General features: G+C 43.3%; 1 protein-coding gene across 2 annotated transcripts; it reads right to left on the minus strand.

The window, feature by feature from the left end:
- Positions 1-4,870: 4,870 nt before the first annotated feature.
- On the minus strand, positions 4,871-20,817 carry INSIG2 (insulin induced gene 2). Of its 2 annotated transcripts, XR_010783934.1 has the most exons (7): positions 20,715-20,817; positions 16,305-16,642; positions 14,578-14,702; positions 12,340-12,506; positions 11,826-11,925; positions 10,079-11,396; positions 4,871-5,219 (listed from the first exon to the last, which is right to left on the minus strand). XR_010783934.1 is itself a non-coding variant. In XM_066553571.1 (6 exons), exons 2-6 carry the CDS (start codon positions 16,546-16,548, stop codon positions 11,355-11,357), a joined length of 678 nt encoding a protein of 225 aa, XP_066409668.1. In that variant the 5' UTR covers positions 16,549-16,642; positions 20,715-20,817; the 3' UTR covers positions 8,938-11,354. The 2 variants fall into 2 exon arrangements, 1 of the variants encoding a protein (XP_066409668.1); XM_066553571.1 differs by lacking the exon at positions 4,871-5,219 and having other exon boundaries at positions 8,938-11,396.
- Positions 20,818-21,070: the final 253 nt, after the last annotated feature.

The raw sequence follows: 21,070 nt of genomic DNA on the forward strand, positions 1-21,070 counted from the left end.
TTCTATTATTGCAGATCTTTGGGGTGGGACTTGTTTGAAGGGCTCAGCCTTGGCCCAAATCCTCTCCCACTGGAAAACAATGAGCCCCTCGACCCCCTCGCTGCTTTAATGGCAGGAGAGCGCAGCCAGCACGGAGCGCTTGGGGAAATTCCTCTCCTCCACCCGCTCCCTCACAATGGGTCAAACATTTCATCCCTGCGTGAAGCCTGAACAAACAGGCATTGCACAAGGAACCGCGGCGGGGAAGCGCGGCCGCCGTGCCAAGGGCAGCCTCTGAGGCACAGCCCCTCTGCGTTAACCATTGCAGCTCATGGAGCTGCATCCATCCCTGGAATGTCCCTCCTGGGGAGCCCCTGTCCCCCCAGCTGCCTGCCTGACTGATGCCTGGGAAGCTCTGCAAGTGGTGGCTGGCAGGGCCAGGCTGGCCATGACTTGGTTCAAGCTTCCACATCCTCCCACAGATAACAAAGATGGTGATTGCTGACCTTGAGGGCTATTTGCTGTAGGGTCACTTTTGGTTCCCTGGTAGCAAATTTTGATGAAGGTTTGCATTTTTGAAAATTGACCCATTTCATTTATTAATGAAAGAATAACGCGCCCATAAATTATTATGTATCACCTTCAGAAGGAGAAGAATACTTTATTGTTGAAGTGTCTGACCAAACTGTACTTACCACTCAAAGACAATCCAAACCTGGGGACATCTACCTGCCATGCCACACCCTGGCACTTCTTGACAAACCTTGTCTCACTGCCAGCTCAGGCAGCAAAAACAACCTGTGCTGAAAGACGTGCAAAGTTCACCCACATTTTTATCCTTGGAACTATGGATTATGGTACAGTAAGGAATTGTAGGTAGAAATATACAGGCCCACAGTAGATGGGAGCTTCTTTGCCCACAGACTGCCTTGTAGGAGAAGCTGGCATGAGGACTAAGTATGGGCTCAAGAACCTTGAGCCTGTGCCTTACCTGGGCTATTTCTGGTGTGGTTCATCAGTGCTTTTGCCCCAAATCTCAGGATGTGTTTCTATAGGCCAAAAGGAATAAACAGCTTTTTCTTCTGCATTAGGTAAAAAGGCACAGTAAATGGCTTCTCTCAGTTTACATTATTTGAGGATTTGCCTCATCATCTGTGATGCCAAGAGAGCTGAGCATTGCTATGACCCTTCTGTTGATGGCATAAAGCACTTTCTCAGGCAGCCCTGTGCATACTGTGCTCGTTTGAGGGATAAATAAAGAAGACATCACGGCTGGATGTGCGTTCTCTGCTAGCAATCAATGCACAGCATACACTTTTGATGAGGTTAGAAAACAAGCATCACATGGAGAGAGGAGTATCATGCACATACAACCTTCTGAATATATGTCAGCAATAAAATGATAACTACAAAGGCAAGCAGTAGCTGCCCACGGTAGGATGTCTCATCTAGCTTAAGCTCAGCTCTGCAATACAAGCCCAACTTTGTGCAGTTTGATAAAAAGCTGCCCTAAAACAACAACAAAACCCCTACACACTGCTCTGAAGGATTAGCACAAGGATATATCTTTGTTCACTGAGCCTATTTTAATCTTGAAAAAGGAATTTCTTACATCAAAAATAGAGGATTCTTTCATGTCACTGTCAGCTCCGTAGCCCACCTAAAATTGCATTATTACCACTGACAGAAAGACAGGTGTTAACAGCTGGAGAGAAAACAAATGTAGAGTGCTGTGGCAAAATTTGAGGAGAAACAGATGTGTGAGCAATGCTGCCTTTGATATTTATTTTAATAGTGCTTCTCAAACGTGTTCAATATTTATGCAGCCATAGGCTCAGCTTTCAGTGGCACACGAGAGCCTGCATTATTCGCCTCTTACCTCTTCTTTTCTTTTCCTCCCTTCCAACAGTCATAAAAAACAGCATCCACAAATCTCCCAGGAACAGCCAGCCTATTCCTCCTCCCCTCCCCCAGTGTGAAATGGATAGAGTTTTTTAGCAGTGGGAGTTCAGTGTGATTAGTATGCTAATACGGGAGAGAGAAAAGGAAATGGAGATGAGAGATACGCTCCTTTAGCGAAGAAAAGCGGGAACAACTGAAAGGAGGATCTCTGCTAATCAATTAACCTACAATGGACCTAATGCCATAAGAAGCTATTGTGCATAAAGGGACAGAATTCTCGGTGACAGATGGCACTTGGGCTCGTGATATTGCAGGGCTGCTGCTCCAGAGCTTGTTTACCTCCCATACAGGAGTAAGCAATAAAGCAATAAAATTGCTTATTTATTTTAAAGAGAGAAGCTGAAATGCTTATTTACCAAATCAATCAAGATTTAGTAAGGCAGAACAGCCACAATCCTCATGGCCCTAAAATGCTGGATACTTCACTGATTTCAAATAGCAATTATCTATTGCAGCTTCTTGAACCCGCTCTGACTGCAAAGAGACATTTAATTTGCAAATTTTGATGAAAATTGTCATTTTTTTAATTGCCTATTTCACCGATTTGAATTTTAAAACAAACGATTAACTAGAAGCTCATTTTTACTTGCCTAGGGCAAGCCCAGAAAAATATTTGTCAAGACCCAAGCCTGTCTGCTTAGCATTTGAGTTGAGAAATGCACAACTGCCTTCAAGTCAACATTAGCTGTGACAGAAGCAAGACTATTATTTAACAGTAGCTGAAAATGTCAAAAAGAAGCGGCATTTGGCATTTTGACAAGATGGCGTTGAAAAGAAACTATTTTGTTTTTCCTCAACACTCAGATAACCATAAATCAAAAGTGTACAATTACCACTTGGCTCAGAGTACTGCTTTGGAGGGTTTCTCTGAACCAGTGGGGAGAAGGAGAGCAGACAAGTCTCCATCTTCTGCTTGCAGCCACCTTCAAGGTCCTATCACAGCCCAGACCCTCCAGACTTCAAAAAACCCATGTTCTGCTCCCAGGATGGAGGTGGCATCATCCAACAACTCATGTCAGACCTCAGGCACATCAGCATGATGAAGACATCCCAAAAGCTAAGGATATATGTTAATGCTCCAAGGTATATGTTTTAGGTGTTAACTGTCTGCCAGAATGAATTCAGACTTTTTGACCTTTTTTTTTTAAGTAGGTGTTGTGCTTGGGCATTAATCAGCTTTTTTTACATTAGAAATCATAACAAAGGCTCAGCTGAATTAATTAAAACCAGTATTGTGTTGAAGAGAAGCCTGATACTGAAGAAGTGCAGGAAAAATAATATCTGAAGGACTTTGTTCTCATGGTGAGATTAAGTTGGAAGTTACTGTTTTAATCAACGACAAGATGTGACAGTGTTCATGGTAAACAATATTGTGAACCATCTCAGGGAAACAATGACATGGTGATAAGATACTGCCTTCAAGAGCTTTAGATACCAGAATGAACAGGCCTTAATAATTTAAGAGGTGCCAAAGTGATGAACATATGTTCATCTTCATTGCACTCAGCAGATACTGCCCCCCATTCATCTGGGCTCAAGTAGAACAATTTTTCTAGCAAGGTTTCCCACCCATGAAATCCCTTAACATCAGCCAGCATTAGGTAGGGTATCAAATCCCATAAAGATTTGTCTTTACAAGTGTGTCAGTTGCTGCTTCTGTCCTTCCTCAGTGAAGTCTCATCACGCACCTCAGAGCAGCTGTGCAGGAGAGACATCAGGAGTTTGTTGCACAGACCCCTTCCTACGTCCCATCCCTTAATCTGCCCTGTACAGCTCCATGACCAACCTCACCACATCCCTCTGGGTTTCACTAGTTACTGTGACCTTGGAAATCACAAACTTTCAGAGTCTGACACTTCACCAAAGCAAAACTATTCCAATAAAAGCTGATTCAGGTGATGCAAGAAAGCACATACTGTCCCCATAGCTTTAAAACTTCCCTGAAGTTTGGGGGGGTTCTGGTAAAAACTGGGTCCCTTTTCTTTGCAGAGCACCTCTGGTGTCCTGCTTCTCAGACTAGTGGTAGGCAGGAGAAGGCAACACCACAGACAACTGGCTGACCCTTTGCACTGACCTTGCATTGATGCAGGAACCACTCCACCTTCAAGAATCTTATTTTATTGCCTGGAAACAGATTCAGGGACAACATTTGTCAAGCCACAGGCTGTGAGAGCAACACAGCCATCCTCATTTACCTGTGAACTGATCCAGAGTGGTGAAACCCAGTGGGTTTCACATCCCAAAAGTCACTGCAAATCCAGGGACTTGGGGTGCTGAAAAGCACCTTGAGTGGGTGAGTCTGAAAAGACAACTCTCCCTCACACCTTCAAGTTTAGTACCACCAAGGCTAAGAGTTGAATGCAGAAGCAACCTGTCATACCTCTCTTTGTCTTTTGGTACTTAAAGGTGATTCTCCTTTGTAAACTTACATTTAAAACAATCAAAAAGCCCGTGTGTGTACTATACAAATACCACTGGTATTTGTCTTTGAGCTGGGCATTCTGACCTGACATTGAAACTGAATTCCCTTTTGTATCCAGCCAGCTTTATCAGTGACCCCCCATCTTGCTGCTCTTTGCTGTCCCAAAGTTCATCCCCTGGACCAGTGCAATGATTAAAGTCTGCAGAACTAACCTGGAAAAAAACCACATTTTCAGGAACAGGTAGATACCTTCCCTTCCTCCAGCTTCATTATTTCTTAACACTGCATCTCTACTCTTATTACCTACATAATATTACCTGTCTAATGCTTATACCACCTAACCCCCTCAGTGGACATATCACCTCATTGATTCACATCCTTAAACCATCAGTCTTCAGGACCTTCCAATTCATCTTCTTCAAGCCACTACTCCAGCACCATTTTTTGCTTGATACACTGATTTGAGGAAACTGGTTGGTAAGAGGAGTCTGAAACCACACAAAGCAGTATTATTTCCCTCTCTCCAGTTTAATCAGAGCAGGCACAGGTCCAACACAAAGCCTCAGCTGAATTTCCTACAAGCAAAATACTGGACAATTAAAAAAAAAAGCAGCAGGATTGTGGCAAGCATCTATGACAACAAGCTCATCAGCAGCCAACATTTTGTATTTGCATCATTATTAATCTGCTCTGCCAGATCTGATTCTCCTGAAGAGCTGATATCCCATATAAAAAGCACACACTGCAAATCACAGAGGATGATGACAGTTTTCATCAGTGCTGAAAGAGAGGAGGGAAAGGCAGGATCTGTGATGTGCTGCTCTTACGTGTTGCACAATGTAGGCATTTTTCTGACCTGTATCAGATGAGAAAAGAAGTAAGGTCTAAACAATTTCATCCCCTTCAAACAGAGTGGGCCAAATTCCCAACCAGCATGAAATGCTGCATATGCAGTGAAATCAATGGAGTTATGCCAGTCTGGCTGAGAACTTGGCTTTGCATGTCAGTTCATTCAGCAATGATTGCACTTGACGTGCAGCTCAGAACAAGCATTTGTTTTTAAACAGAAACAGTGGAGTCTTTCAGTGCTATCCCAGCCTATACATAGTCCTGGCTCCAAGTGCAGGATTAACTCTCCTTAGCTCAGGCTCCTATGCCTTTGTGCAAAGGAAGAGTAGGGAGGAGGAAGAAAGCACTTTCTTCTCTTTTTGGCACACTGATGGCATGTCTCAGCACTCAAGACAAGAAATGATGCTCTGCAGAGCAGGGCAACTTTGCTCTTTGCTGAACCTGTAATTAACACATGCACTTGATGTCCTTACAGGCATTGGGCATCCTTTCATCCCACCTGAACACTGTGGAGTCACATCCTCCACTTTACCTCAACATTACCAACCCGTGTCCTGGGCCAGACCAGCAGCTTTCACAGAGTTCAAATGGAATATGTCAATCTAAGCAGGAAGTTGCTAAAGCCTCATTCCCAGGGAAATTCTCTGGTGGCATAGCTAGGCTTACTCCAGGCATCCCTAGTCACTGAGGAAACAACTGGCACAGCTGGGATAGAGAAAAACAGATGAGCCAAAGCATGTTCTGGTGATCACTGCCAATGAGGTGATGCCTTTGGAGGGCAGCTGAGACCAGAACAAGTCAATACAAATGCATCTGTAATGCATCCAAGGTACAATCAGAACGATCACTTACTGTCCTTTTCCTTCTTGCAACATTATGGAAAATGCTAGAGGCTCTCCTTGCATAATTTCTATATGGTAAATAAAGTGCAACCCTGTTCCTCACAGCTTTCCTTTTAGTGGAAACATTTTTCGCCAATAATTGCATGAAACAAATCTTACTTTGAGCTTTGATTACCAAAAATATCAGCATTAAATATCTAAACTGGCATTGAATATCTAAATTTAATTTGGCATTAAATATCTAAATGTTGGTTACAAGATGTACACTGAACTAATCAGAGAACAGAAACAGCCAAACTACATCATGAATTCAGACAGTGACATATTTATAAATACAGATTTTTCCTTCAATAAATATTTTGCCATATTTGCTTCAAAGGCACAATTTCAGGATTTTTACCAAAAATGTCATAAAAAAGCAGATCTTATGACTACACTTGTGGACCTTGCCACTGCAAATGCTCTGCAATGTGCACACATGTCCCTGCAAAACTACAGTACAGCAGGTCACCTCCTGCAGGGATGTTTGACAAAGACAAGGCAGAACTGCTGCCTATGGAGAAAGTGAATCCTAGGAACCTCAGTCTGGAAATGCTGCAGGTTGTGCACCTGACACAGATGTACAGGGCACACTGGACACAGACCTCTCCACCAGCTTGGCCTGAAGAAAATTAGTAGCTGCCCCTTTGCTTTACATTCCTTTTTGTTCCTATTTATTGCCTCCTATCTGCTATAGTGCCGGGCAGGCTAAAACATTGTGGATGTGCAACAGGAGCTACTGAACTTCTGTGCTTCAGAACCAAACAAGAAAGGAAAACCTCAAGAAAATGCCAAACTACATTTCAACCTGTATTTCAGCTCTGTTCAGATCAAGAAATAACTCCTACTTCTTCCCCAGCACAGCTTTTAAACATTCAAAGCACAAACTCCCAGTATGCTGCTTGGAAAGTCCAGGCATAAAGTTTATCCTTTAATTTGAGGCTTTGTCATTTGACTGGGGAGGAGGTAATCAGGACAAGGCTCTGGACCATGCTGCTCAAAACATGACAACAGACACACCAAAAATCCAAGCTGGCTGCCTGAAGCAATTAAAGGAGTGTTTACTATTCCATGACAGTTAACATGTTGGACTGACCTTTCATTTACTGTTTAGTGCTGAACATTAAGCTGCAAAATTACTCATGCTTTGCATTTAGTACTGGCATCAGAACTAACAGCATTAGATGGCTATTCCCACGGCGAGGCACGCGTTCCTCTGCCCAGCTGTGCACCTACTTCCAGCAGCACTGATCTGATACCTAACAGCACTTCCACAGGTCCTGTTCACCCACTGCCATCAGGAATTATCAGTAACACTGCTCCAAAATGTAAAAAGCATATGCAAAATGTCCAGGGTGATGCAGCTGGTGCAATTAGGTTCCTTCCTTACGTACCAGGAAGGAAAAAAAGGGAGGACTGGTGTATGCCCACAGGTCCCCACGGCAGCTCCCAGCCAGATGGCAGCAGGGAAGTACAGAAGCTATGGAGGAAAAGTTTCTTTGTTTACTCTCCTCCTAGCTTCTTACAGCAGCCCTGTTATAATGAGAGGCACAGGATACATTTTTCAAGTGCCTGACAGGTCAGCAGTTGGAATATTCCCTCAAAACCCAAGTAACTTTCCATTCAACACCCTCAGGCTAGAAGAACCTGGAATTTCTACTCTCCGAGTCTACAGATGGAAGGGAGAGGTAAAGTTTCCAGCAAAACACCTTTACTCATATGCTTCTGGCTAATCTTAGTGCTTACTATCCAAAATTATGTTTATTTCTACCCCTGGCTGTAATCTGTCTGGTCAGACACATGGCATGCCCAGGATACTGCATTTTGACAGGAGAGTTAGGAATTTTGGGCCACAGGTTGCCAACACAAACAGAGGATTTTTCCACTCACCCCCTGCACACCTTCCAGCTTTCAGTTGTGGTGCTGCCCTGCTGTGAGACTGCATCCCAAACCCTCATGCACCTCTCTTCTCACCCTTTTCTCACCTCTGCCTGGATGCTTTTCCATTACATTTCCAAACCTCTCTTTATCACACCTTTTTTGAGACAGTGATGGGCACGATGAATGGAGTCTGTGAATACCAGAGTTACATTCAGTTCATATCCAGACCAGAACATTAATAAATACAAATACATTATGAATTTCCCTGCCATTTGTGTTTTGGGGTTTTTTCATATCCATATTAGCTATTTATATCTAAATCTCTATTTTCTGTATTGTAAGTGAAGTTATCTTATTCCCACTGCAGATTCAAAAGAGTAGATTTTCCAAGGCTGCTCAGCATGGTAATTAAGATAGAATCACGGCTGATTTGATCTTCCCTGCTTCTTTTTCACTATTTTCATACAACCAATTTTGTGCAACCAATATGCCAGCTAAATGGTCAGAGTTATTATGAGATTACTGATAGAAGGCAACTCAGTGTATTTTAAATATCAATATAACTTCTTAAAGAAAGAGGAAACCTATCAATCAAGGTTGCAATTGTGTTTAATGCACATTTTGCTTTTAACAGCAATTTGCCCGTTTAAACAGCATAGACCTTACAGGGTTAATTGGTGAAGAGGTAAGAGCGCTTTTAAAGTTGTATCTAAATTATACCTTATTCATTCTTTATTGAACAACATTTTTCAGACACTCTAATGTTATAACTACATGCTATACAGTAGCAGCATGTCCACACCACTAAAGTTAAGGCTGTGTCACCATTCTCATCATGAACCTTTCTCAGGGTTTGAACTCATCAGCCCTAAAATCACAGCAGTTTGAAACAACAGGACACCCACAATGTGATCCTGTACTGATGTTAGTCAAGTAAGAATAAAAACAGTAAGACACATATAATAAAGGACTCCACCCAAATTTATTTTGGATGATTGCTGCCTTTGCACAACATGCTCAAAATTTCCAAAATGAAATTTAAAAGTCAGCGGACAGCACAGTCTAACCAGGTTTAGCTGAGTCTGAGTGCAAAGTGCTGCAAAGTGGGTGCCACAGATGCACAACAACCACTTCTCACATACTGCACATTGCAACACACACAAGGCTGCTTCTGTGTAAGTATCAGGCTGGCAGGTAACAGCAGTTCTACCACCAAGGGAATAAAAAACCAACTCATCTTCAGTTGTACACACTCATTGGTCATGATGAAACTACATTGTTTACCAAGTCAGCACACTGGCTACTGAGATACTGTGTTATTCCCTACAGTTAGCATAAGAAACATCTGAATTTTTATGCCACTCATGCCCTGGTAAGTCAATAGGGACTTCTCACACTGTCCACCAAGCTGAAGCCATTTGTTGAAGTAAAGAAGGTGGATGAGGTGAAATACTGTAAGAGAGAGACCCAACAGCTTCTTCAGCAAATTGCCAGAGCCTGCCGAAAGAAATTTACCCTTCATCCCTGCCCAGCTTCTTGGTTTTATCAACAAAATGCTTTTTATTGCCTTTTGGTTTGATTAAGAGAAAACCTCTGGTCAGGGATCTACTCAGACATGTTCTGCCTCTGCTTAAAGCAAAGTGCCTCTGTAGGTGCTTTCCTGAGACATCATCCCAGGACAGTGAGCTGCAGGTGATGACACTTTCTGAAGCTGCAGAACCAAGCTCTTCATACATCACTTGCTTATTTATTATTTTTACAATTTCCCATTCAAGAAATTTTTCTTTTGTTACAATGCTTTTGGAAGTGCTCATTCCACACTTTTCAGACTTGGAGGTAAGCAGGTAAGACTGAAAAAGTTGCCTAGTTACAGCTTTGTGTACAATGCATTCACACATATATTAATAAAAACTTGTCTAAACATCTATTTGTTCTTTGGACCAACTCCAGCCTCCCCAGGTGACTGTAACATGTCTTATAAACCTTTCATGGAAGACTTAAAAAATAGTACTTAAAGACAAAAAAAGGAAAACAAATACATTTAAACATCATCAACAAGGACAGAATGGGAAAACAAAGCGGAGACATCCCACGCCAAACTCACTGCAGGCACAGGTTAGTAGTGTCCTCTTGAAATCTGCTTTCTGCCTTCTTGCACTTCTTCCAGATCATGGTCTTAAAAGCCAGCTGCAAAGCCAAGAGAAAATGCCATGTATGCCCCCAGATATGGGTCACACACTGAAATCCTTCTTAAGAAGGGAAGTGCTCAGCACACAGCCCATTTCAGCTCGCTGCCCTAGCAGGCTGGCTGTGCACAGGCACCTGTCAAACAGGGCTAACAAAACTCTGCCTCACAAAACTGCTGCAAGAACAAATGCATTTATGGTTGCCTGGACACAGTAACTGCAATGAGGGCTCCATCACTACCTAAAATACAGCACTGCTGATCCCTGCCAACAGAGCAGGGGGTGGGCAAGGACCACCAAAAGTGACATTGGTAATGGAGGGGCTTACGACACTTTATGGTAGTGGCTGATTTACTTCAGAATTGAATTTTGCAATAAAAACTCCCTAAGCTGTTTTCCTATCAACACAAATCAGCTTAAAGGATTGTACAAGAATGACCTGAACTGTATCCTGTTTTGCACACAAGCAGTTTCAGAATCTGTCCGTGGTTCACATAAATTCAAAACCAAATGTAGATGCTGGGTGTACCAGGGGAAAAACAGTGAATAGTTTCCAGACTCAGTTTCCATTTCTGTGATACTGGGCACACACCACAGACAAATGAAATGCTATGGCAATAACCCATGAAACCTGCAGTGAGTTTCCTCACCAGTAATGTGGGTCAGAAGAATTATATACTGTGTTAATAGGCATAAATGAGTTACTTATTGCATCAAAGTCCACCTGTAATCCATAAATTTCATAGAGATAGTAAGGGCTATCATGGAAAGAGATCTTCATTGCTAAACATGAACCCTCTCTGTCTTTTTCTAGCTGTTAAGAACAAATTCCTCAAAACTTTCAAGATAAAGTGAATCAAGAAGTTTCAGCTACAGAAACATAGTGCAAAGGTTCAGTTTGGCACTGCAACATTACAGACAGACAGGAATTTATGGTAAACTGTTTAGATTTGGAAAAAGAATCCTATAATTGAACCAATATTGTCAAATGTATTGCATACTATTGTAACTTCACAGTAATCAAAATCAGACATCAAGGTTTCTATAGAAGCAGCAATCACAGATTGCAGTAAAGTATACCACTCAAGGGAAAAAAATTGCATTTTGGCAATTTCATAGTCAAGTGTTCCTTATACTCCTCCAACAGTCATTTGTCAAACATTTTCCTGTTTAAAAGGTGCATTTTATTTCTTCTCAGTCCTCGTGAGACTTCTCTGCAATGACTTTGCATTCATACTGAAAAACAGAAATTGACAAAATAATATTAATTTACATAACTAGTGAAAAAGACTTAAGTGATTTTTCTACAAAATGAGTGATAAAATAGCTCTTGTTAAACTCCACTCAGGTAAGTTTGATCTCCTTAAGTTCTGTGCACATACTGGTGACTGCCATTTCTGTCCCCTGAGCAGGTCAGACTTTGGGGATGGCCAGATTTCTCCCCAAACACAAAAGTATGTAGCAGAGTGTACAGAGCAAAGCATGGGTGTACTCTGATTTACAGACTGATCAGCTCACTAAGTACATCAACGAGAAATGATTGCTGGTTTCTACCTCACTGCACACCCTCGAGCCAAACAGCTGGCTGGTATACATGGAGGAAGAAATGATATGTACATTTAAACTTCTACTGGAAGGCAATCAATCCCCCTCCTCCAGACTCACCATTGCCAGCTGCCTGCCAATATTGCCCATTGTTATTCCACCAGCAAAAAATATACATGGCAACCAGGAACGGACATAGAGAAAGTCTGGGGATGTGTATCTGGAAAAGAACACACATTTTTGAGTTCAGTGCTGTGCAACACAGAGTCCTCCACACACAAGGCAAATTCACAATTATTAGGATATTTTAACTCAAAAAGATCCACATTATAGAAATTTAATTTCTTGCAGCAAACAAGGGAGGTTTCTTATTGATTATAGCTGCATTTATTCAACCAAACAAAGCATGTTACATTGTTGGCAAGGTAGCAATTTCATTTCAATAAGCATTTCCAACTAGATTTCTCATTTACACTCACGTAAGAGCTTTCATAAACAGTCCAATTTATGCTGTGCTCAAAATTAGGTGCTGACAGCTTTGAAAATCATGTCAAATTGTACCCCTTCAGTTATTCTGATTTAATGTTACAGCTTCAGAACATTATCATTTCACTTCAGGGGAGCAAATACTTACTGATAGACTCCATTGTACACCAGAAGCTGTGACACCAAGGTGGCCAGGAAAGCAATTCCTACTCCAAGACCAAAGCCACTTCGTGACCTGTCAAAGGTCCACCACAGCCCAATGGACAGGGCTGCCAACGTGAGAGACAGCTGGATATTGTTGGCAAAATCCACCTTCTGTGCTGCCTGTTAAGGATCAGCTTGGGAATACCATGGACAAGGATAAAGCAATTTTTGTCATTCTGTTTCTATTTTGGCACAACAGAAAAAAAATATTAAGACAAATACAGTGTTACCTGTATCATCTCTCACACAGCTATCAGATGTGAGGAATTAAGGCTTGTAATTATCAATTATTTCATGAAACTAAGAACTTATGACACTTCTTCCAATTTTAGGGTCTCTGCACTGTACAAGACTGAAGAGCCTCTTCCCCTACCAAACAATCAGGCATTTTGTACAGAAACACAATGCACTTGTTACTTCTCACCCTCACCTGGCTCCTAATTACATTGAATATGAAATCTCAAATCTAGCATTAAATTTCTTAAACTGACAGGGATTTACAGAAAAAAGGTATTTATCACGATTAATTGCACTTTTGTTTAAATTACATGATGCTTTACATTCAGCTCAACATTAAAATGTTAATGTGTTCTATAAATCAAAATGAAAATATTACTGGAAAGTGTTCATCTAAATCAACAATGAAAGTCAGTTTTGTCAGCTTGTGAAAGAATTGCGAAGTCACTTCTGATATCTTTGTGTGTTTCACATGATTCAAAATGTTTTGGAAACACTAGCTCATTCTCATTACTCCTGTCCAAAACAGATAATTAAAAGGGGGCTTGTCATGTTGCTTTTGCCTGAAAGAAAACTTATGGGATGACAGTATAAAAACCACTGTCCTATTTCCTCACAAAAATCTGGAGGGAGACCTAGTGGAAATGAGAAACAAGCTTGACTAACTGAAATAATTAATTACAGGATAAAAATCAATAGCTTCAGAAAAAGTGCCAAAGAAGATAGAACCCTCACCAAATCTGGCAATGTGCAGAACTGGCAACAGCTGAAGAGAAAGCAGTCTGGAGAGCTGTCAAGCAGGAAATACAGACAGTACATTACTGATGTCCTGGGATATGGGGAACAGCTGCTAGAGAACTGCAGAAAATTTGCTGTAAATAATCAGACCCCTGTAAAAAGGAGCTGTCAACTCTTATTTCTTAAAAGCAGCAAAGCTGCCACGGACTCACCCAACAGGTACAGGTAGTGAGAACCACAGCACCAGAGCAGAGCATCTCTGGAAGGACAGTGGGGCTTGTGAGGGACAGAGGGAGTGACTTGGAACCTTGGCAGCTCCAGCTCCTCCAGCCACACTGGAGAGCAGAGGGTGGGGAAAACCACACAGCAACAAAACCATCAGTGGCCAAGCAAGCCCAGTGAGAATTCAGCCAGCTCCCCACCTCTCCCTTAATGTGCCCTCTCTTCCTGGGAATGAGGAGATCCAGCAGCACAAGAGCAGAACTTTTAGCACCACTTTTGGAGCTGACACGGGTCGAGATGAGCATTGCAGAGATGATCAACTTTCTTTCCAAGACCTCAATTTTCACCAGCAGACCCTGGTTTTAGCTGATGGAGGAGGCACTAGGCATAACTGCAGAAAGCCTCTCAGATCCACAGCACTGCCAGTAAGGTGCACCAGTCCATGAGAAATGCATCCTGTCACCCAGAGTGCTCTCTTGGCATCAAGGAAGGCATCCTTTGCAGAAGGGGGTAGCAACATTTCCTGGCATTGTATAGTCCTGAGTATTCCTGGTCCTGAGCTCTCCCTACTCTTTGAAAAGTGCATGTGCTCCACTCATGACCTCAGATAGGTCCTCAAGCTCCTACTGTGGTATTAATAGGACATCAGCTTGCAACAACCTAAAGCACTTTTCTGTAATACCTACTGCATGAATATCTTCCTGCACTAACCTTAATTATTCAAAGAAAATAAAGACTCTAATTAAGACAAAGCCCAGTATTGAGACATTCCTAATGAAAATATTTTTCAGAACAAAAAGATGTGAAACTCATCAGCTCCAATACTGCTACAAGTTGGACACTAACACATAATCTGCCTTTTTCTTGCAAAAATGCTGCATGTTACACCTTTAACACCAATTCAAATTCACCACAACTGACTGTGTGAGCTTTTTTTAAGAGGAAACCCATTTGTTACCACCAATGTCACTTGGTTATAGGATACAGCACTGGCATGATTTATTCCCACAAAGACTGCTACACATCGCATGACACTGGACCATTCTCTCTTGAACTTATGTGGCTCTCCCAGATGTCTGTCCATGCAGGGGTACAATAACCCAATCACAGCTGTGGAGACAGGAGAGAAAAAAGGCCCTCAAGTTAAAGCACTGGCAACATTTAACAACCTAGAATAAAGCCTAGAATAAAGGCTATCTAGACTTTGACAATTAGAGTCACTACTAAAACACACAATTTAAGGATAAACAGCACATACATCATAAAAGAAGAGGAAATTCCAAGACTTTAATTATTTTAAACAAAGTTCAGCAGCATCTTCAGCCACTGCAGCAGAAGTAGCAATACAGAGACAATTTGAACCAGGGTCACAGGATGACAAAGCTCTCCCCCACACCAAAGTCTGCACTGTTGTTCAGAAAAACCACTAATAGCTGTACAGGCTGGTACTTCAAAAAATCCCACACATCAAACATGTTTAAAATAACTGCAAAACCAACACACCACAGTACTGGTGTGGTTTATAACATCAATATTTTGTGTTTTCTTCTGTTCTTGTTACAAGCAGGCTTTGTTTGGATAACATTTTTCTCTTCTTCAATGCTACTCTCAAGCTCACCCAGAAGAGAGAAAGCCAAGAGCCTACAGTAGCTGTTGAATACAGAAAGCAAACAGGAATTCCAGCCTCAGGGAATTGAGATGCTCTTTCAATATTTCTTCACAAATGTGTTCTCCACTGCAACTGCAGTTAAAAAGATTTTACCAACCACACTAAGGATCTATAATGGTGCCTTAATATTAGACTGTAGTGGTGTCAGCCCAGCAGAGCCTCAGCCATCAGTACAGACTGCAGTGCCTTCAGTCCAGCACACTGCTGGGGGTAACACTGCAAATGCTCTTTCCTCTGCCACAGAGGAAACTGATCCCCAGGATTCAGGAAAATAAATCATCAGTAAAGCTGGAGTGGAAAAAAACCTCCCTGAGCAATTTTCTTGCCAAAGGCCTTGGGCCAAACTCATGACTAATAATGGTGATGGATGAAAGGACTTCTCTGAAAGCAGCCTCGATCACCCCTGATTATAAATATGCAAAATACCTTTATTCTGCTCATAATAATAAACCATACTGCAGAGAAATGTTACATCAATTCCACAAAGGCTGTGCAAGTGCAAATGGTAAGAAAATGGGTGAATTATCAGCATTTACCACACAGGTTCCCTCTATGCATACCAGCAGAGAAGATAAGGAAAAAAAATGGAGAAGACTAATAATGAAAAAAGAAAACCCTGAACACCTCAACAGAGTAACTCCTGTTGGGAAAAGCTAATTAAGGCTGTAGTATCTTTAAATCAGGTGACTTAAAAATCAAGTACTAAAATCAAAGAGTGCATTTTACAAGCCATATCCAGTCTTTCCATCCAAACTACCAACCCATCAGGCCCAGAAAGGCCCACAAGTTTCTTGTCAGATGATGGCAAGATGTAGCCTTCCTGAGTTCCCATGGCAGCTGCAGCGTTCTCAGGTGACCCAGGAGAGCACAAAAACTAATTCCTGGACATGTGTATTTGTGTATGCAAAAAGATCAGAAGCATACTAACAACTCAACAAGGACAGTGATGCTGAAAGGGAATTTTTTATCGTCCCCACCTCTCACACAGTTTTTTGCAACTACCTATCTCAGCACACCAGGCACAGACACACAACTGAACTTACCTGATGCTGTGCCACAGCAAGGTGGTACCCACCAAGCTGAGGAGAAGATGCTTGTGATCACATCAGGGGGGAAGAGAGTAACGTTTCTCTGGATCTGAAGCAAGTTTAATACTAATGCAAGAAATACACCAATAAAAAACAGCACTACACCACGAATTACCAAATTCATGCCACGACTGGTTACAGATGAAATGTATGGGCCACACTTTTTTGGTAAGGTTGGCATTGCATCATTTTCTGCCATGACTTCCTAAGTTATCAGAGGCATCCAAGAGGCTGACTGAGGATTCACTTGCAATCAGTATTTCAACTCTCTTCAATTAGGAGACACCCAAATCCTGAAAAATAATAAAAAAGAGTGAAAAATTAGATATAAGAAACATTACTGAAATAAGTTGTATTTCCCTCAACTTATTTGGAGATTGGGTTAGAAAAATGTCTATTATATTTTTTCTGAATTTTCTGAACAGGCCATTAGTCCTTTGATAGCAGAATCAACCACAGCAGCAAAAATGCCTTACAAAGGGAATAGGTTTCACAAATAGTTTTTTCTTCTAGGAGACAGAGGAGGAAACATGTGGGATGGGACAAGTAGGAATGTGGAAGTACATTCCAGGAGGTGAAGAAATGACACAGGTATCAGATGGAAGAAAGGCTTGCTTTGCAGTAAGAATAAATTGGATTACTCCCTTCCTTGAAGCAACAACTGGAGAGGTTATATAATTCAGCAGCAAGTAAACACAGCCCTCGATTCCAAGTCAGCCACAGAGGTTTAGAGATCTCTTTTCTTGAAGAGACACTAAAAAACATTTCTCAACTGGAAAGTGAAGTCTCTGAAGTAACTTTCAGGCTGGAGTCAGAATTTCAGCAATCCTGCAGCATACATGTTTTGTAACCTCCAGTAAGAGCAAACAGCTCAGCAAACCACAGCAGTAACTTCAACAGACAGAAATATTTACCAAAGTAACATACACATCTGGAGAAAACTGCCCTACATCACGACAAACCCTAACTGTAATCAGGCACAGAAGCACCTGAGGGCAAAGCAAAAGGAGCTCCACCTGCCTTTGCACTAGGAAACCTCTGACATGAGTAACTGCCGGCACTACAGGAATGGCAGAGTTCCCACCCCAATCCCTTCCTCAAAAAAAACAAAACCTGTCCATCATGAGTCTTGTTATACATGGAGTCAGTGCCACATTCATGTACAACAGCAATTTTGATCGACAGCTTAGCCACCTGGAACTTCAGAAAAAAAGCCCTGACATTGTTTTTAAATCTGAAACTGCCAGCTGGTAGCAGCTTCTGTTAACTCTTATTTATGGCACATGGGGAGCCAAACCAGAACATCCATCCCCTTTCCTCTCACCTCCAGCCAACCCCGAGGAAGCTCTCTGCAGACACAGCAGCAGAGCAGAGGACTCAGCATTCATTCACTTCTGCTGACTGAAAGCCAAAAGGAAAGTTAAATACATCCAGGCTAGTTAAGATACTCCAGCCAACTGCACAGATGTGATGCCACACCATGGCATACTCCATCACATGAAGAAAGTTCCAACAGACAGAAAAAAAAGAGGAAAAAAAAAAAGAAAAAAGGTTCTCTTCATACAAAACTTCCCACTGGCAGTATGGGGAGGCAACAGTGTCTTCCTAAGAACACAAGCTCTCTTCCACACAGCCAATTCCCCACGTTCCTTGTAATCATGAACACACCTTGGGGGGAAAGAGAACCACCAAGGTGTCAGGCTTCTTGTCTGCTTCCTGAGTCAGACTACCAGCCTTGATGTCTGTATCAAGGCTGGCACTGGCACTGCAACGCTTCCTTCAAGCAAAAAGGAGGCGCTCCAGATTTTTCTTTCCTGCTCTGGATAGCACAGCACTGGAGCTTGGCATACTTAGATCATACTTTTAGCCTCCAGCAAAGAAACCATGGAGTCACAAAAGCATCACTATTTCTACTGAGAGTCTCCCTTGTGTCCCCTGGGGCTTTGGGATTACCTGGGATTACACCAGGTAATCACTGGAATTCTCAGAATTTACAGGAGTCTTTCTAACACAGGGCATTGGAGGCTGTAGCTCCCAATTACAAACTCTGCAGGAATACTGTGTCTAACGTGGGTTTTCAAACTGTTATGTCCCTTCTCAGCTTTGGCTTGCCTAGGGAAATAAACTAAATTCTTAACTCTCCACTTCACCATCCCAACTGCTTTTCACACTTCCTGAAGTCTGCATATCCCTTTTTATAAATGCATGACCCAAGCTGATATATTAGGAAGCTCACACTTTTAGTTCTTCCTCTAATGAGCAGCACACAGGATAACAGTTTCTTTTTTCAGCCATAAAGTGAAACGTCCTGTGATCCTTTACTTATTCAAGTCTCCCCTCTTTCCTATTACTGAAGTCCTTCCTCCCTGGCACCAGCTCCAGACCTTGCACATTGCATTTCAGCCCATATGGGGAAATTTATTTCTGACAGCCATCTTCAACCCACTTTTTCTGCAGGATCTCTCAGGCCTCTTTGGCCCTGCAAATGTTGCCAGCTTTGGGTCATCAGCAAGCATCTTCCTGTACCTATTTTGTGCATCAAGCTTATCAACTAGAATAGAATCATAGGATGTTTTGGACTGGAAGAGACCTTAGAGATCATCTAGTTCCACTCCTCAAATACTGAGAGAGATCAGCCCAAGTCCCTGTCTTTGATGAAATCTAGAAATAATTTCCCTACATTGATTATTTCCCCATTTTACACTCTCTCTTGGTATCTCCCTCTAACAAGACTCTGTTGTTTGTAATTCTTCATCTACAGGAATCTTCAGCCTAATTAAGAATCATCAACTATCCCACATGGCAAAACTAATGTAAACACTGATTGGCTCTTACTGGTTTTTCTCCTAGAAGTGCTGATGATCAAGTAAAAGTCTAATTTTATTCACATATAAATCACTTTCAAATCATAAAACCTGCACTTGTATAATTTCCACTTTTTTAATATGCTATTCAGCAAATACATATTTAATTCTGAAGGCTTATCTAAATGCAACAGGAAGGAAATCACTTACTGCTTCTTCACAACCACTGCAGGTGCAAGTTATTCAAGACACCAGAACAGATTTTTATTAGCAGGTAAACAGCCTGACCACAGCAAGGCCACTTGGGTAGGTACATACTGACAGATGTTTATGAAAGTAATTCAAAGTCTGAAACTAGCATGATGTAGTCATTTGCACCTGGTGAGAAACCACCACCTACACATATAATTCCTAGTTGTTTCATCAGTTTCCAGATTTTCCACTGACCCTGAGACCTTCTGGCGTGCCACAGAGCAACTGGAGAAGGGAGCAAAGTGATCAGTGCTCAGGAAACATTCTTTATTGCCCCAGACAGCCGAGGCTCACAATGCCCTGGCACAGCACAGATATATACTATCATCACCTCTCATGGAAATTAAATTACTATCTCGAAAGACTCCAATTCCTTCTGACTAGGAGGCCACTGTTCCTGCAGACAGCAGAGACTCTGTCTCCTTTTAAGCCTTATGCTTTACTGCAGGTTTCCTCTCAGACAGGAACAGATCACAACATATTGAACCAACAAGACTTCAGAGCCTTCATTTCCTGGGGAATGCACATTCCCAGCTGTAACACGGCACTGAAAGCTGCAGGCTTGGCACTGCCGGAGTCTCAGCTGCACTTCCCTGCTCGCTGGCACACGCGGACTGCAGCCCAAGCTTTTCAACACACTGTGCACCGTACACGACTCGCAAGGCAGCCACACGGTGTCTGGCATTGCGCAAAAAGTTAACAAGTAAATTATCACCCCGGACATTTATAAAACACTTAGTCACTTAACTGTCTCCTAAGGAGAAGATCCCTCCTGCTCCCCTGCGCTCTCCCTGCGCACCGAGAGCGATTCACAACTTCTGGCACCGCACAGACACACCGGGCACGGCGCGCTGAGGCCGACAACGAGAGGGTTTATTTAGGCAACACTACGCAGGAGATGGCAAGAACCCATCCGTCTGCAGCGAGGCAACGCCAAAAGCAAACAAAACCATCGCGTCTCAGCCATCGGGCGGCGGTTCTGCCCCGGACTCCGGCCCGGGGGAGCCCAGCCCCCCTGGGCAGCGCCCGCACCTCCGGCCCGGCCCGGCCCGGCCCGGCCCAGCACGGCCAGCGGAGGGGCCGCGGGCCCGGGCAGCCCCGCCGGGCACGGGCTGTCCCGGCTGCCGGGGAACGGCCCCGCCGGCCTCTCCCTCCGTCCGTCACCCCCAGCCCTAACCCGAAGCACCGCCCCGACCCGCGGGCAGCAGGAGCCGAGGGGCGCCGCTACCCGCCCGGCTCGGCCCGTCCCCCCGGCCCGCGGCTCCACAGCCCCGGCCCAGCCCGGCCCCTCCGCAGCACCGGGACTCACTCGGCCTCCGCCATGTTCCGCAGTCCCCGCCCCGCGCAGCCTCCGCAGCGCCCGCCGGGCCTCGGCCGTGCCGGGCACGGGCAGCGCGGGGGGGGGCGCGGGATGCTCGGCCCGGAGCCGCCTGCTCCGCCTCGGACAGCGCTCCGTGCGCGGCTGCGGCTCCGGAGCGGGCCCGGAGCACTGCCACGAGGTTTGTAAGAGGAGCACTTCACTTGGAGTGCTGTGTGCAGCAGTAATGGGTACAAACTGAAAGACAGGAAATTTAGGTTAGAGATTAGGAAGAAGTTCTTTACTGTGAGGGTGATGAGACGCTGGAACAGTTGCCCAGCAGGGCTGTGGATGCCCCAAACCTGGCA

The sequence above is a fragment of the Molothrus aeneus genome, chromosome 7 (genome assembly GCF_037042795.1).
Source record: "Molothrus aeneus isolate 106 chromosome 7, BPBGC_Maene_1.0, whole genome shotgun sequence".
Lineage (NCBI taxonomy): Eukaryota > Metazoa > Chordata > Aves > Passeriformes > Icteridae > Molothrus > Molothrus aeneus.